The 15,419-nt window shown below is 44.7% G+C and overlaps 1 protein-coding gene across 2 annotated transcripts in view; it reads right to left on the minus strand.

Annotated features, from left to right (window-relative positions):
* Positions 1-15,419, minus strand: part of GRIPAP1 (GRIP1 associated protein 1) — a 485,545-nt gene that overhangs the window by 397,004 nt on the left and 73,122 nt on the right. For both annotated transcript variants that reach the window (XM_069209507.1, XM_069209509.1), the window contains exons 7-8: positions 12,852-13,036; positions 11,546-11,594 (exon numbers count right to left, since the gene is read on the minus strand). In XM_069209507.1, the coding sequence (XP_069065608.1) occupies positions 11,546-11,594; positions 12,852-13,036 (234 nt within the window). The remainder of the gene's footprint in view (positions 1-11,545; positions 11,595-12,851; positions 13,037-15,419) is intronic.

Genomic DNA, 15,419 nt, shown 5'->3' on the forward strand with positions numbered 1-15,419 from the left:
CACTCAAGGTCAGTGTTTGCCTTTTCGCCAAATAGGCGAGGCCTGTCAAAAGACATACTCACTGTTGGAAACCATCGGAGCACCACACTAGTTCTGACTGCTCTGCCTACACAGTTGGTCAGGCCCAAGCCTAACTGTATGACATATTTGGCCGCATCCTGACCATCCTGAAAGGTCTGCACCATGTTCACACAGAATTCCTCTGGGACTGCTGGCAAGATTACTGGGACCTTGTCCTGTAATGAATGGGAGTATCTACCCAGGAAACAGGTGTTGTTGTTGACGAAAGAGTGAGGCTACCCTCTTTCCGAATGTCTCAATTTGTTTCAACTCTTTGCCTGGGGCATCTAGGGAAAATATCTGGATTAATCCCACTAGTGGATGTCTAACTACCAGGCTCTCAGTAGTAGGCTGTTGCATGAGGGAGGCAGGGTCACCTAGAGCTGGTCTGTGGCGACGTGCCACCTGTCTTTTCACAAGTGGGCTGGGGCAAGGTTTAGCCAAATACCCATGAAGGTGTCAGTCAGGCTTCATTGAACGGCAGCAAAGGTTAGGCGAGGTCTACCAGGTTGTAAAACTTCAGTGACGATGTTGGTTTTTACCTCAACAGATGGTAATTGCAAGTCCAGGCCTTCAGCCTCTTGTCTGATGACTGGTGAATGGGGTGGGCTCCTCCGTTGAAGGGGACAGGTGGAGAACCCAGCCCCATAACAGGCAAAGTGCCAAATTCACTGGCCTCCTGTAGATCCCAAAAAATTGTCATTCAAGCTTTTTTCAGTCATAAACCATCAAAGCATACAGCTATAAAAATTACAAAAATAGATCATGTGAATAAAACAGTTAAAATCATCGTAGAATTCTAAAACAATATAAATACTCGATTCTCCAAGACCAAGCCCTAGAACATCCATAATTAACACCATTAATCAAACATGCATATATAAAAGGTATATAGTACTAGTTTTTTTTAAAGTGGGTACGTATGTGCCATGCAGCCACATATTGTGGAGGAAATTCACCCCCATCACCACCAAAAGCTGGTTGACTTTTCGCAGAGTCGGATCTGAAAGTTGTTGGAGACTGGAGGCTGGGTCCTAGGCAAAGCACAGTTTAATCAGAGTCAGAATGTCCAGGGGTCGACAGCATCGGAACTGTGCTGGGGAGCGACTTCGGCCAAGGTCAAAATAGACTTGGTTCAGAGTCAGACAGGAGAACAGTACTGGTATCCACCTCTGGTGTCAGAGGAGTCAGGGCTGGCGCTGATGTGCAGGAACGGGTGTGTATTGTGTGCCACACGTGAAGTCAGCTGGAGAATCAGAGTGGAACTGAAACGGGTTCAGGAGGCATATACAGCACTTAGGTTGAGCCCGTTGATGGTAACCCAAACTGGAGACCTCTGTAGATCAGCGGATCCCAAAAGCACCACAGGCAGTGGGAAGGTGTCAAAGATTCATTGCATGACTTTCTCAAATGCCTCAATTTGTTGCCAGCAGCTCTGGAAATTTGGGGTGCATCAGGATCAGCGGCCTAGTTGGTTCCTCACTGGAGAACATGAACTAGAGGTGCCCTGATATCCTCACAACTTCACTTCTCAGAAAAAGAGTGGGGAGGCTGAGATGAGGCCCGCTTGGACCTCCTAAGTTTCTTTTTATACTATTACTTATCCAAAGACTTGGACCTTGAACGGCCTGGGAGCAGGAACGTGCCCATGCCATTGACTGCAAAAGGGACTCAAGCAGTGTTCGGCAACGTACAGCTTGGCTTTTTGCTCCTGGATCACCTTACGATGCATAAATGCACACTCCTCACACAACTTGGATTTCTGGCTCAAACCAAAACACTTGAGACACATCTTGTGTTGATCTGTCAGAGACATCTGCGTGCGACAGTCCCTTCAAGGTAGAAACTCTGTAGGGTTTTAGAAGAGGACATGTTCCCTTGTGCAGTCAAAAGATATTTTGTGAGAAAAATACTCAACAACTGAACAGAAAAAGTTACAAACTAGCTCCGGATTCAGATATATAATGCTGCGGAAAGAAAGAACATGACATTAGGGTGCTTGGGTGGCTTATACCCATGCCTCCAGCTGTCACTTGCCGGGCAGAGAGGAGTCTATGCTCAAAAGTCATGTAGATCCAGATAGACGCCAGAGGATAGTCTAAAGGTGAAGAATCTGTGATTAGGCATATACATCAGAAATCTTTAGCAACAAAACCTGCACACATAATGGGAGTACCACTTGCCAAGCAAACCACAAGCTAGTGAAATCTTTTCGTCACATGGGCTCTAATTTGCAAGAAGGATTGCTAAAACACAAAAAAAAGCACTAGGGATTTTTGCGACTGTTTGTAGCCCTGCAACAATTATGAGTTGAGCTTAACATCTGCTTACTAATGTTTAACCAAATAAAAGCTCATGATAAAACAGATGACTAAATGCTGAAATGTAGTAACAACAAGCACAAATACAATTGCATCTATTATTTCTGATTCTGTTGTAAAAGGGTAACTGGTGAGTTTCTGCAGGTACATTTAGCCATGGGGTTATATTTGCCTCCAAAGTGGAGGCTGAGGGCTCCAAAGCCCCCAGAGGGCTGGGGAAACCTAGTCCGAATAAACAAAATGTCCCAGACACCTCAACCCATTCATAAATGCTCAGTTTGGGTACACAAAGGGTAGGATGTCACTAGTTCACACTTTGTGCAACACACAAGCACACTGGGTCTGAATGAAACCCACCCTTCACCAGCTCACTCACGAACAACAAATCACACACACACACACAACATCCATTATTCTTATGTGTTCCAGAAATGACCAATCAATCAATCAAGTACTTGTAAAGCGCGGCTATTCACCCATTAGGGTCTCAAGGCGCTGGGCTGAGGAGGGGGGGGAGAGGTAAGTGAAAGTCAGAGGGGATCAGGTGAAGAGCCAAGTTTTGAGATCCTTTTTGAATCGTGAAAGGGTGGGGGATCTTCTGAGGTAGATAGGGAGGGAGTTCCAGGTCTTGGCGGCGTGGTGGGAGAAAGACCTTCCTCCGGCTGTGACCTTCCTGATGCATTAGCGAGGTCCGAGGAGTGGAGGTGCCTGGTAGGCGTGTAGAAGTGGAGTCTGTGGTTGAGGTATTCTGGTCCGGCGTTGTGGAGGACTTTGTATTTGTGCGTGAGAAGTCTGAATGTAATTCTCTTGTCTACTGGGAGCCAGTGCAGGTCCCTCAGTAGGGCGGAGGTGTGGCTGTGTTTGGGGGCGTTCTTGAGACGGGCAGAGGCGTTCTAGATGCGTTTGTACCTTGGTGGTGGTTTCGGAGTAGAGTGCGTTGCCGTAGTTCAAGAGGCTGCTGACGAGGGCCTTTTGGTTTCGGTAGAGATCCATTTGAAGATCTTCCGAAGCATGCACATGGTGTTGAAACAGGTGGAGGAGACTGCGCTGACTTGACAGTTCATCGAGAGTGATGAGTCCAGGATGAATCCAAGGTTGCGGGTGTGGTCAGTGGGGGCCGGAGCGCTTCTGAGGGCCGTGGGCCACCATGAGATGTCCTACGCTGAGGGGTTGTTGCCGATGATGAGGACTTCTGTTTCGGTTTTTAGCTTGAGGCAGCTATCCTTCATCCAGGAGGCAACTGCCTTCATTCCGTTGTGGTAGTTGGCTTTGGTTGTGTGCGGGTCGTTGGTGAGGGAGATGGTTAGCTGTGTGTCGTCTGCGTATGAGATGATGTTGAGTGTGTGGTGTCTGGCGATGGTATCTAGGGGGGGGACCATGTAGAGGTTAAAGAGAGTGGGGCTCAGTGGGATGCCGCAGATGATCTTGGTGGCCTCTGAGTAGAGCGAGGGATGAGAATTGGACTTTTTGGGTTCTGTTGGAGAGGAAGGAGGTGATCCATTCTAGTGCCTTGTCTCAGATGCCGGCGTAGAAGGCGGCGGACAGGTTGAGGAGGATGAGAGCTGCAGCCTCACCCGTCTAGGAGGATGCGAATGGCGAGGAGAGCGGTCTCGGTGCAGTGGTTGGACCGGAAGCCAGACTGAGAGGGGTCAAGGATGCTGTAGAGTTCGATGTGTTTGGTGAGTTGTCTGTTGAAAGCCTTTTTGATGACCTTGGCTGGGAAGGGGAGTAGAGAGATGGACCGGAAGTTCTTGAGGTGGTCTGGGTCTGCGGTTGGTTTCTTCAGTAAGGGCTTGATTTTGCTGTGTTTCCAGATTTCTGGGAAGGTCGCGGTTTCGAAGGAGCTGTTGATGAGGTGCCAGAGCTTGGGTGCAATGGTGCTACTTGCTTTGTTGAAGATGTGGTGGGGGCAGGGATCGGAGGGAAAGCCAGAGTGGATGGAGTTCATGATGTTGAGGGTTTCCTCATGGAAGATGTTGGCCCAACAGAGTAGGTGGTGGGGTTCGGTGGAGCTTCGGTGGAGGCTATAATGGTGTTGGGCGTGGGATGGTCCTGGGTTGGAAGACTGTCTGCTATCTTGCGGTGGAAGTAGGTGGAGAGGTTGTTGCAGAGTTATGGTGATGGGAGGATGTCCGTGGAGTTCGCTCTGGGGTTGGTCAGTTCGCTGATGATCGTGAAGAGTTCTTTGCTGTTGTGTGCGTTGTTGTTGATGCGTTCCTAGAAAGCATTTCTCTTGGTGGCCCTGATGAGTCGGTGGCGTGTGTTTAAGGCTTTTTTGAAGGCTTCGTGGTTGGTGGGGGACTTGTTGGTGCGCCATTTCCTTTTCAGGCGTCTGAAGTTTTGTTTGGACTCCTTGAGGGCTGGGGTGAACCATCTTTCCTAGATGAGCGTCTGTTGGTGGGTTTATTGATGGGGGCTAAGGTGTTGGCGCAGTCTGAGATCCAGCTGATGAGGTCCTGGGCAGCTGTGTTACTGTTGAGGTTGTCTGTAGAGGGGGGACGGGGGGGTGAATTATTGAGGCTGGTGACTAGCTGGTCCTTGGTAATCTTGTTCCAGCTCCTGCGGGGTCGTAGGTGAGCGGGATGTCAGTCAGGGGGATTTGCTGATGGTAAAGTGGATAGAGTGGTGGTCGGTCCATTGGAGTTCGTGATGTGACTAATGGAGATGTGGATGCTGGCAGTGAAGATGTGGTAGAGTGTGTGTGGGGCAGAGTGGGTGGGCGAGGTGATGAGTTGCTTGAGTTGCGAGGTTGGCGAGGTTTTCGAACAGCGTTGTGGAGTTGTTGTCACTGGCGTTCTCCAGGTGGAAGTTGAGGTCCCCGAGGATTATGTAGTCCTTGGAAGCAAGCACGTGGGTGGTGGCGATGTTAGTGAAGGTGTCCCAGAACGGGGGCGTGAGCATGTAGATGAGGGTGGCTCGCAGAGTGGTGTTAGGGTTGGTTCTAATCTGGAAGTGAAGGAGTTCCATGTTGGTTGTGGAGTCTTCGGTGCTGGTGGAGAGGCGTAGGGAGTCTTTGTGGACGATGGCGATGCCTCCCCCAGGGAAGTTTGTGCGGTTTTTGCGGATGATCTTGTAGCCGTCTGGGATGGCGATGTCTGGAGCTGAAGAGGGTTTAAGCCAGGTTTCTGTGAGGAAGGCGACGTCTGGGGATGTGGTGTCAATGAGGTTCCAGAGTTCAAAGGCATGCCTGTAAATGGAGCGAGTGTTGATCAGGATACATCTGAGGTTGTGTTCTGTTTTGTGGGTCTTCAGGGGAGGGCTTGAGTGACGGAGGCTGGTGAATTTGCAGTGGCGACAGGTGAAGGGTCTCTTGATGTTGCCTGGTGATTCTTGCTTGCAGTTGTTGTTGTGTTCTGGGTTGAGTGCTGCAGACGAGTGGTGGTGGGTGGGAGGACCAGGGGTCCTTGCCTTAGGTGCGCCAGTGGCGCGTCTGCCATTAAGTAGGGGGAGAGGAGAGGACAGCTGGGAGGCAGGAGCAGGAAACAGCACAAAAAATGGAAGCAGGGCCGCAGGACAGCAGAGGCAGGCAGAGAGAATGAGAGAGAGGAGGGGGAGGGTCCACGGGGGCAGCAGAGGCAGGGAGAGAGAATAAGAGGAGAGAGAGAAGAAGCAAGAGACAACAGAAACGAGGAAAAGACAGAAGGAAGCAGAAAGCGAAAGGCACACAAAAACAGAACACAAAGGAAAAAAGACGAAAAAAGAAAAAAAGAGGCAGAGGGCAGTCCAGCAGAAGAGCAGAGCTCTCCCACTAGACCCCAGGGATGAGGCGCAGGCAGAAGCCTGCGGATGGAGGAGGTCCTCGAACTACTGACAGAGGTCAGAGTTCAGGGACAGAGGGGCTTCAATTACCGGTGGAGCTAAGTGGTGGCAAAGCAGCTCACTGACCTGCACGGGACCCTAACTATGGGGCCTAAACTGACCTTTTCGGGGAAGATCCAGTAGGCAGGTTCCTCACAGAGGTACGGACAAACAGTTTGCACCCCTGCACTAGAATTTCTCTGCAACCACAGTTATTTATGACGATGCCTGGGTTGGGAGGGTAGTAATCACTTCCACTTAGAGGAAAGCCTATGCTTTGGGCACCCTCTGACATCACAGCACATCTCTGGGGTTTAGACATAACTGCTGCGTTCACTGGAAGACAAACACAGGCTGAACCAAAAAGAATACAAAAAAACCCTTATAGAGAGCGTTCATCTGCCTGGGATGGTATTTGAAGCCACTGAAGGTCCACCCACTTTACCAGTGTCTTACCAAGAACTGAAGGCAATATTTTGCTAAGAGAGTTTTTTAAGCCATGGTCTTCTCCAATTGTTCATCCTCAGATTTTCCACATCAATGGGCGATAGACATTTAGGGTCTGATTGGATCCCGGCAGATGGAATACCCTGTGACAAACGTGACGGGTATCTCGTCTGCCATATTACGATCTCCATAGGATATAATGGGACCGTAATACGGCAGACGGTATACCTGTCACGTTTGTGACGGAGTGTTCCCCTCCACGAAATCTAGATCAGGCCCTTAATTGCTTTGGTTTAATCCTTAAATTGGAACCTTATGACCAGAAGCTACAGAGAAGTTATCTGGAATTAACAGCTGCAGCTGCACGACTGCAAAGACGTTAGACATTACTCAAGGTCTGACGGCAAGCAAGGTTTCCTTCTCCATGAAAACTCGAACGTTATACCGATTCTCTCTATCACAATGAAGGAAAAAAACTGTTGTCTTGGCTGGCCTTAGTATTAGGAAATCCAGTATCTGTGAAGATAATGACAATAAGGCCTGATGTTTCCAAGACCTGCAGCCAATTTAATCTGGTTCTATGTTCTCTTCCTAATTTCAATGCATAAGGTCTAGGAAAGGCACTTGTGCAGATCATCAATATGAAAACAAGTTGTTAAATGTTTGCTCTATGAAAGGTTATTCTTTTCAATGTCAGCAGGTGACTGCAGTGTTTCTTAAGGAGGTCCTGATGTACCAGCCGCACAACACCACACATATGTAATGCTATCTGTATGTAACCACCGATTCCATCTTGACCACTGACTCCATTTTGTGCTTAGCTTCAAATGCAGTCACATCGGTGGCGCAGGTATTTTTACATGCTCAGCTTGTTTTCTACATTGAACGTGTTTTTGCACTTCTCACCAGAGATGGGAACATATCATGGGGGATGCAACAATGATAAGAGTGAACAAGCATGAGAATGTTTATAGCAGAGAAGGGTATGGCTCTGTCTTGGAAATGCACCCTGGGATCTGGCCAGTTCTTTTGTGTGTTTTTAACACGGACCAAGTACATCCAGCGCTTGAATTTCACAACTTACTCAAATGGAGGGGGAAGGTTGCCAGAACCTTCCCCTTGGGTTTATTTAATGTATATAAGGCAGGAACACTTGGCACTGATGCAGAGGGAACTCATTTTGAGGGTGAACGCACTGCTTGAAAAAAATCAGAGTCCCATTGGGTAATATTTCTCCTGTCTCAGCTGTCCAGGGTTTCACAGCTTGACGTTGGCAAGGACAAGGATGATGTTGGATTCAATCCCCATGGTGATGCATTTTTATTTCTCAATTACCTAGTTTTGCTGTGTGCATGCATAACTATAGAAAATGTTACTTACCCAGTAGATATCTGTTGGTGGCATGTAGTGCTGTAGATTCACATGCGCCCTCCCTTCTCCCCGGAAGCCTGTGGCTGTTGTAGTATTTTATTTGTAAATATGTATATACATTGCATGGACATCTTTTCTCTTCACTACATACATATGTACATATACATTTCAACAATCCTTACTTCACCCTCCTGCAGGAAAATAATCTAACGAAGGACTCAATGCCCATATGCACTATCACCGAGAGGAGGAGTCACTCGATCTCGTGACTCGAAAACCTTCTTATAAGAAAAACAACTTTTAACACTCTGAGCCCAACACTGGATGGCTGCCTTATGCAAAGCATGTGTATCTACAGCTACACATGCCATCGAACATATATATTCACTCATACATATTAATTGTAAATATATTGCACTTTTTTCTGCGTATTATTATTCAACTGCTGTGATCATTTTTGTATCGGCACGTGTTTTGCTGCATTCAAGTTAAATGCTCATGTTAATATTTTTGAATACTTTTGTTTGAGACCTGGAAAGTGCCTTAATAACTTCACTACTCAGACTAAGAGTGCTGCATTCTTTGCACTCTTTAGCCTTGTTTCCTCTTAGTTTGAAGTGAAGCAGAACAACCTACAGACATGAAAAAGTAAATGGTCCAAATCCAATGAGCATTTCTATGTACAGGCTACTGACAGGCGGAGGCTAACATAGCTAATACAGCCCACAAGCATGGGCGACCTCCAAGCAAATTTCTGAAAAAGCTGTGACAGGAGATAGGTACAACTTTACTTACAGCACTTTAGAACTACAAACCTGTGCAGTAATGAATGCTCTAACACAGTTTTAATGTTATTAACATTGTGGTGCCCATTAAATAGTTGGGAGCAACACTAGGTTGGAAATCCGCTTGAAATCCACCTGTGCTTGTGATTAGAAGAAGATGCCTGTGTACAGAAGCTGTCCGCTTACCAGCAAGATGTCAGCCAGACCCAACTGCCTGAAGTACAGAGGAGAACACTTCGAGGAACTGACTGAGCCACCAATGAAACTCTATGAAATCTTGACGCTCAGCAAGCTACATTCAACCAGAAACCTGAGAAAGATGCAGGAAATCTTACAGAACCCATGAAAGCAGTAAGACAGCACTGTCCCAAACCTGTCCTGGACCAATACAACTTAAGGGTCACCTTACTGTTCACTGAAGCTCAAGAGAAACGTGGGAGATTTTCCCCTTCCAGCTGTCTAGGTTCCAGCATGATTCCCTTGGCTCGGAATTGGTCGTCTGGTTTATCACATCTCACCAGCACTTAAAGGCATATTGGACCCTAACACTAAGTCAAGTTAACTACTGCCACTTCTACATCATTAGTGTACAAGTACAAGAGGGTTTCTCTAGTGAAATTTCTAGGTAACCCCAGCCATTAATGAGATTTTAGCCTCTAAAGGTGAGAAGCCCAGAGCAGTTTTTATTCAGGGAGCTCACATCCCTCATTTATTACTGAGTCTTCCTGCATCTAACCTTTGACCACTTGGAGCCATAACTACTCCCCTTCCACTGACTAGAAGCAGAGCATCAGACCAAGCTATCAGAAACCTGGTAGCCCTATTCATTTAAAACCCATTCTTTTGAGATCCTGACCTACTTTGGAACTTAGAACTAAGGCAGGAGGCTAACAAATCAAATTTAAATTTGACACATGATATTTCTAGCCTCACCTCGGCACCACTGACTGGCAGGACAAAATACTGGATTCATGTCTAGGTTTCAGACGGTACTAGCAACGTCTGTGGATTTGGTGTACATTTTAATTTTACCTATTCTATATTACTTACATGTAAACTAAGATCTATCCTTCTTAGGCAAGCTAGACCTGACATTCAGGTTTATTCTTATTCATTTATTGTTAATCCTAAGGTATCTTAATTTCTAACTACTGTCTCCACATTGAGGAAACGTTGGCTATACAACTTCAATTTCCCTGAAGAATCTAGTTGCCCAAAGCGAGGTGGCACACTAGTTGTAAATGACATTATCTCCAACCGATATTGCCCATTAAACTCAGACGGTCGCATGAGCCCAAACAAGGGGCTTGTATTCTGCTTGTGTTGGATTGCTCTTTGATAACGCTTTTTAGCAGTTTAACTACTTCATCCTACATTTGATTATTATAGATCACCATCAATACACACATACAAGCTGTTCACAAAAAAAGATCAAAATGCATATATTTATTCCCAATTTCTCTTGCTGGCTCTGTCAGACCAACAATCCTGTGTCATTTTTCAAAAGATACCTCTGTGCAGCTGCACCAATAACCAATCAAGGGACCAGGCGACCCCCCTACAGTACAGTGGTCTGAATTTCATTTCTGTAGGAGGCCGGAGATCTTTAAGCTTGCTCGTGTGAAGCACATACTCAATATGCCTCAATGAAAACTTTCAAAAATGAAGATACACCTGTCAACAACATCATGTCATCATATTGTAAACGCCATGAGTCTTTTTAATATTGTCCATGCAGTAGAATCATTCTGAACACTTTTTTTGATGGATTCTTTCTAAATCTATAATTCTTTAAAATATCTGCCTACGTCTTTATCCTCTAATCCCTTTCACTCACACTGGGGTTATCCTTACCTCAATGGTGATAAACTTCCAGACATGAACGCTAGCTTTGAGATCTTCCACTGGTTGTGTTGAGCTATGTCTCATTACATCCCTGTCTGCCAGGGGATGGAAGGTTTCAGAGTCAGTTATGAGGCCTACGACAGAAGACTGCATCAACACAAAGATCTGAGCTGAGGCACAAATTGCCTTGGAAGGGGTAGCGGGGACGCAACAAATGTTTCCCCATTCTTATGGAAGCAAACACACTGACACAGCCTCTTAGGCTGTCATTATCTAATCATTCAACCTGACGACTTCCTTCAACTTGGAGAGTCTATGGTTGGCACAACAAGGCACTGCTGGGCGCCATCAGCACCGTGATCAGGTGGAAGTCACTAGGTACACCCACTGTACATGTCCGAGCTTTTCACCTTTCTTGAGGCATCATTTCAAACCTCAAAACTGAATCTGTTCTACCCAAATTAAAAAAATAAAAAAAACTAGAAAGAGCCAATATTAACAAACATTAAATATAATTCCTACCTCTATTCATTGTGATCCCTTAAATAAAATCCATAGTGTACCATAAGACAGAATTTAACAACTGACTGAAAAAAAGCAATCTAAGCAATTTTCAGAAGTGGCTGTGAAGGCAGGTTAAAACAGTCCCCGAATGACACTGTTACCAACAGGGGTTTGGGGATTTCTGATTACCTCTACTGATGACACTGACAAGCTAGAGGTAGAGGAATGCTAACAGGTGAACCTTTTATGCTGCAAAAATTGAATTTCTTACAGGCTTCTGAAAGATCACCTGTCATCTAAAGGTGCAGTACCTTCATTTCTTCAGTTAGCCACACTTGATGAATCCTTCTGACACAGTACTTTCACTCTCTGATTTACTGTCACTTACTCAAAGTTTCAGAAAACTGCACTCACCTTCCAATTCCTTCAACCTCTGCTCTGACTGCAGACGTCCATGCTCTTCCTAGAAGAACAAAAAAATATTTCAGTGCTGGACTTTTTCAAAATAAACAGGCTGAAATATGAACTTAAGGCCATGTTGTGAGCTCAGTGTCTTCTCAGGCAGCATCCCACATAATAAATGTTCCTAAATGTTATCCCCTTGTGACGTAAGACAAAGGATTGAATAGTCGGTGGACCATCGTCTACATTCTCTTTACCTCTGTGCAGCTGCAATAAAAACCAATCATGGAACCAGATGTACCCCACAATATTGTTCTCTGTATTTCATTTCTGGAGGAGGCCCAGAGACCCCAATGCTTGCTCATGTGAAGATCATTCCCTAAATGGCTCATGGAAATGTTTCAACAATGATACAGCAAACACCAAATACGTACTACGGGGTTCATGTGTTTCCACCCTGAAAGAGCCATGAAAGCAGTTTTGCGGCCATTTGGATACACCTGTGAACAACATCGGGTGAAGTGGCCTGTAAAAGCCATGAGGCTTTTCAACATTGTCCATGCAGTAGAATCGTACTGGACAATGTTTTTAGGGATTCCTTCTCAATCTTCAATTATTTATAACACCTGACTACCCCATAATCCTCTAATGCCTTTCACTCACACTGGGGTTATGCATCCCTCAATGGTGATAAGCTTCCAGACATGAAAACTGGCTTTGACGTCTTCCACTGGTTGTGATGAGCTATGTCTCGTTACATTCCCGTCAGCCAGGGGGTGGAAGGTTTCAGAGTCAGTCAGCACAGTCATGAGGCCAACGACACCTATTAGACCAACAGCTACTCACAGAAGACTTCATCAAGTTCTGAGCTAAGGCACAAATTGCTTTGGAAGGGGTAGCAGTGACGCAACAAATGTTTCACCACCTGACTCATGGTAATAGATGCTGAACTTCATTCCTACTTCCTTAGAGGCAAAAGAACACCAGGGGATGAATACTAATAACTATTTCCCTCTTAGCTGGAATTCCCACAGGGAGGTCGAAGACTGACTGGGGATAGAGTACAAAAATGGGGAAAGAGATGTCCTTTTTCCGCACATATTAAGTACACAGTAGGGTGGACTCAGTGCCCCTCACATGATAACCAGGGGAGTTGGCCAAGAAAGAAGAACCATGACACGAGCCGGTAGATAATGAATGAGAAGGAAGATCTCTGGCCTACTCTTGTATTCAAGTCCAATAAATCCTGGCTATAACAATTATTATTAAGTGAATGACATTGTCAGAAAGAATAAGCCCTCAGAAGCAGATACCTTACCAGATTCTTTTCAGACGTGCTCAACTCCAGCGGGCAACCATCTTCCTGAGTCTCTGCATCTCCAATAATATGGCCATCCAGCGTCATGTCACTGAGGACATCGCTAAGGGATGACCTATGTCCGTTTGATTTCCCCTCCACTTGCTTTCGAGCAGCCATTTCTTTCTCGCACCGCTCCTGCAGCGCTATGAACACAGGAGACAAACATAAAATAAAACAGTGAGATTGTGATTCCAAATAAAACACTCTCACTGCTAAAATGCATATAGTATTGAATCTAAAGAGTATGGGCACAATGCAAGAGAGCCCACAGACAAAGAGGCAGTGAACCTAAAACTAGACCCCTCTTTTGTTTACAGACTGTGCTAATAGGGTCCAGCACACACAGCACCACAACATGTATCTGGATAAAATCTGTCACACGTTCATATTCTTCTGTAAGACGCAGCTGTTCAAGAGGACTACAACAGCCGACCATTAAAGGAGTCCAACAAAAGTGGCGTTAGACCGCTCAACGATGAAGTGTCCAAGAAAGGTTACGCTTTCTTCCAAGATGCAATGAATACATGAATATCACTCTTGAACAAGCCATGTCAGGGTTTTGTTTTGCATTGCTTGTAGCAGACACATTATTTACTTGAAACTATTATTCTTTGGCATAGGTACCTTTCACGAATTCATAGTATTGGTTGGACGCACCCATGATGTCTGTGAGAACCCCACAGCAAGAAAGAAACAAGTTACTTACCTGTATCATTGGTTTTGCAGCATGAACTTTTCATAGATTTGAAATCCCATGTTTAGTGTTTGGGCTCAGAATACCATCTTGTTTGCTTAAATTTCATAACTATGGTAATTTAATACAGCAGGCCTTGAAAAATCATAAAAATGTTACTAGACCTTCAGGTCAAGTAACTTAAATAATCTACTCGACCTAACTGTAACGTACTTGACCTGTAAACGGGTCTCAAATTGTGTGATCCTAGGCAAATAGTTTATAGAGTCACCTTTTTCTTAATTCTCACATATTATTGCACCTTCAAATATGTGAGCTCAGCAATTCTGCAGTACAAAAAAAAACCTCTTTTGTTTGCTAAGGTAGACTAAAGTTCGCTGCATGCATCACAAGAGTCTGGCCCACATACACATCAGGTCTAGCCCACATAACCTAGGACTTCGTTTAGTTTACTAACAACATTGCCATCAGGGCAGGAGTATTTCTCAGTTTGTTTAAACACTCCATTTTAATAAATGTATTACTAAACCATGATGTGGTAACATATTGTCAACAACACACAGTAACTTTCCCAAAAAATGTCCAAAAACCTCTCCACTAACTTGCAGTTTCACTGATAAAACTATATAGTGTATTAACAATCTGTGAAAATTGGGTTTCACAAAACATATCCTTTGAACATCAACATGTAAAGTATTCTGATTTGTTTTCATCCTATTAAAAATATTTTTTCATCACACAAAAATATGAAAAAGGGCTTTCACAACTACTGAAATATATTTTGAAATGTTTGCACAGTTGACTTAGTCATTTAAATGTTGTGTGTTAGGAAAAACCTGACACCCTATATACTTGTATTTTACATTCTAAGCAGCAGGTCACACAGTTCATTTTACAAAGTCCTGGAACTCTACTGTCAGAAGGAAAATTAATTGTAAGAAAAACTGTCTTTTGACTTCTGTCTGTGAATACAGAACAATTGTGACATAAGAACAAGATTTAAAGGCATCTTTTATTGCCCCTCCACTTTTCGACTGAACAGAACACCCGTTCAGTGTCAACTCGCCAGAAGGGACCAGTAAGTATTAAAAATAGCTCGGCCTGATCAAATAACACTTTTACGAGCCCTGTACAGGCAGACCTGGAATGCACAGCAGCCCACACCTTGGATACACATCTAAAAAGTATTTTTCCCCTGACACAGAACGAACTGTTTGGTTATGAGTGTATTATTAAGAACAACTATAGAAACAATCTTGTTTGCTACCCTTCCTCTTCAAGGAGGTGGGAAGAGGGTTGTCAATGAATCTGTACTAATTTCAAGCTGCAAAATCATTGACAAAGGTAACTTGCTTCTATGGCAAACAGCTTACTTATATTAACCTGCTGTGCACCAGTAGCAAAGCAGTGTTTTATGTATTATCGACATGGCTGCTACGCTGGACTAGATAACACTGTCTCAGGATTCTCTGGCTTACTACTATTTCTCTGAATATCTTTGACTCCAGAAAGTGTGCGCCAACACTCATGTATCTTCCAGTGAAATGCTTCAAGAGGTAGTATTGAGTGAACAAATGTGGGCCAGCAAATGTCGGAATATTAACACATGCTGGAATCTAAACTAAAACACCAGCAGTCATGCATGCAATCTTAAAACCAAGCCTGTGGCTTGCTATAAATGTACAAGAAGCAGGGAGAGATGCTTAAAAAAACAATCTTTCCCTGCTGCATATTTATGATATTCTCTCAAAAAGGACAAGAAAAATATCTTGTATGGAGACCAGACTAGTTCAACATCTATGTGTAGAAAAAACGGCCCTCACCCACAATTT

This window comes from Pleurodeles waltl, chromosome 10 (genome assembly GCF_031143425.1).
Source record: "Pleurodeles waltl isolate 20211129_DDA chromosome 10, aPleWal1.hap1.20221129, whole genome shotgun sequence".
Lineage (NCBI taxonomy): Eukaryota > Metazoa > Chordata > Amphibia > Caudata > Salamandridae > Pleurodeles > Pleurodeles waltl.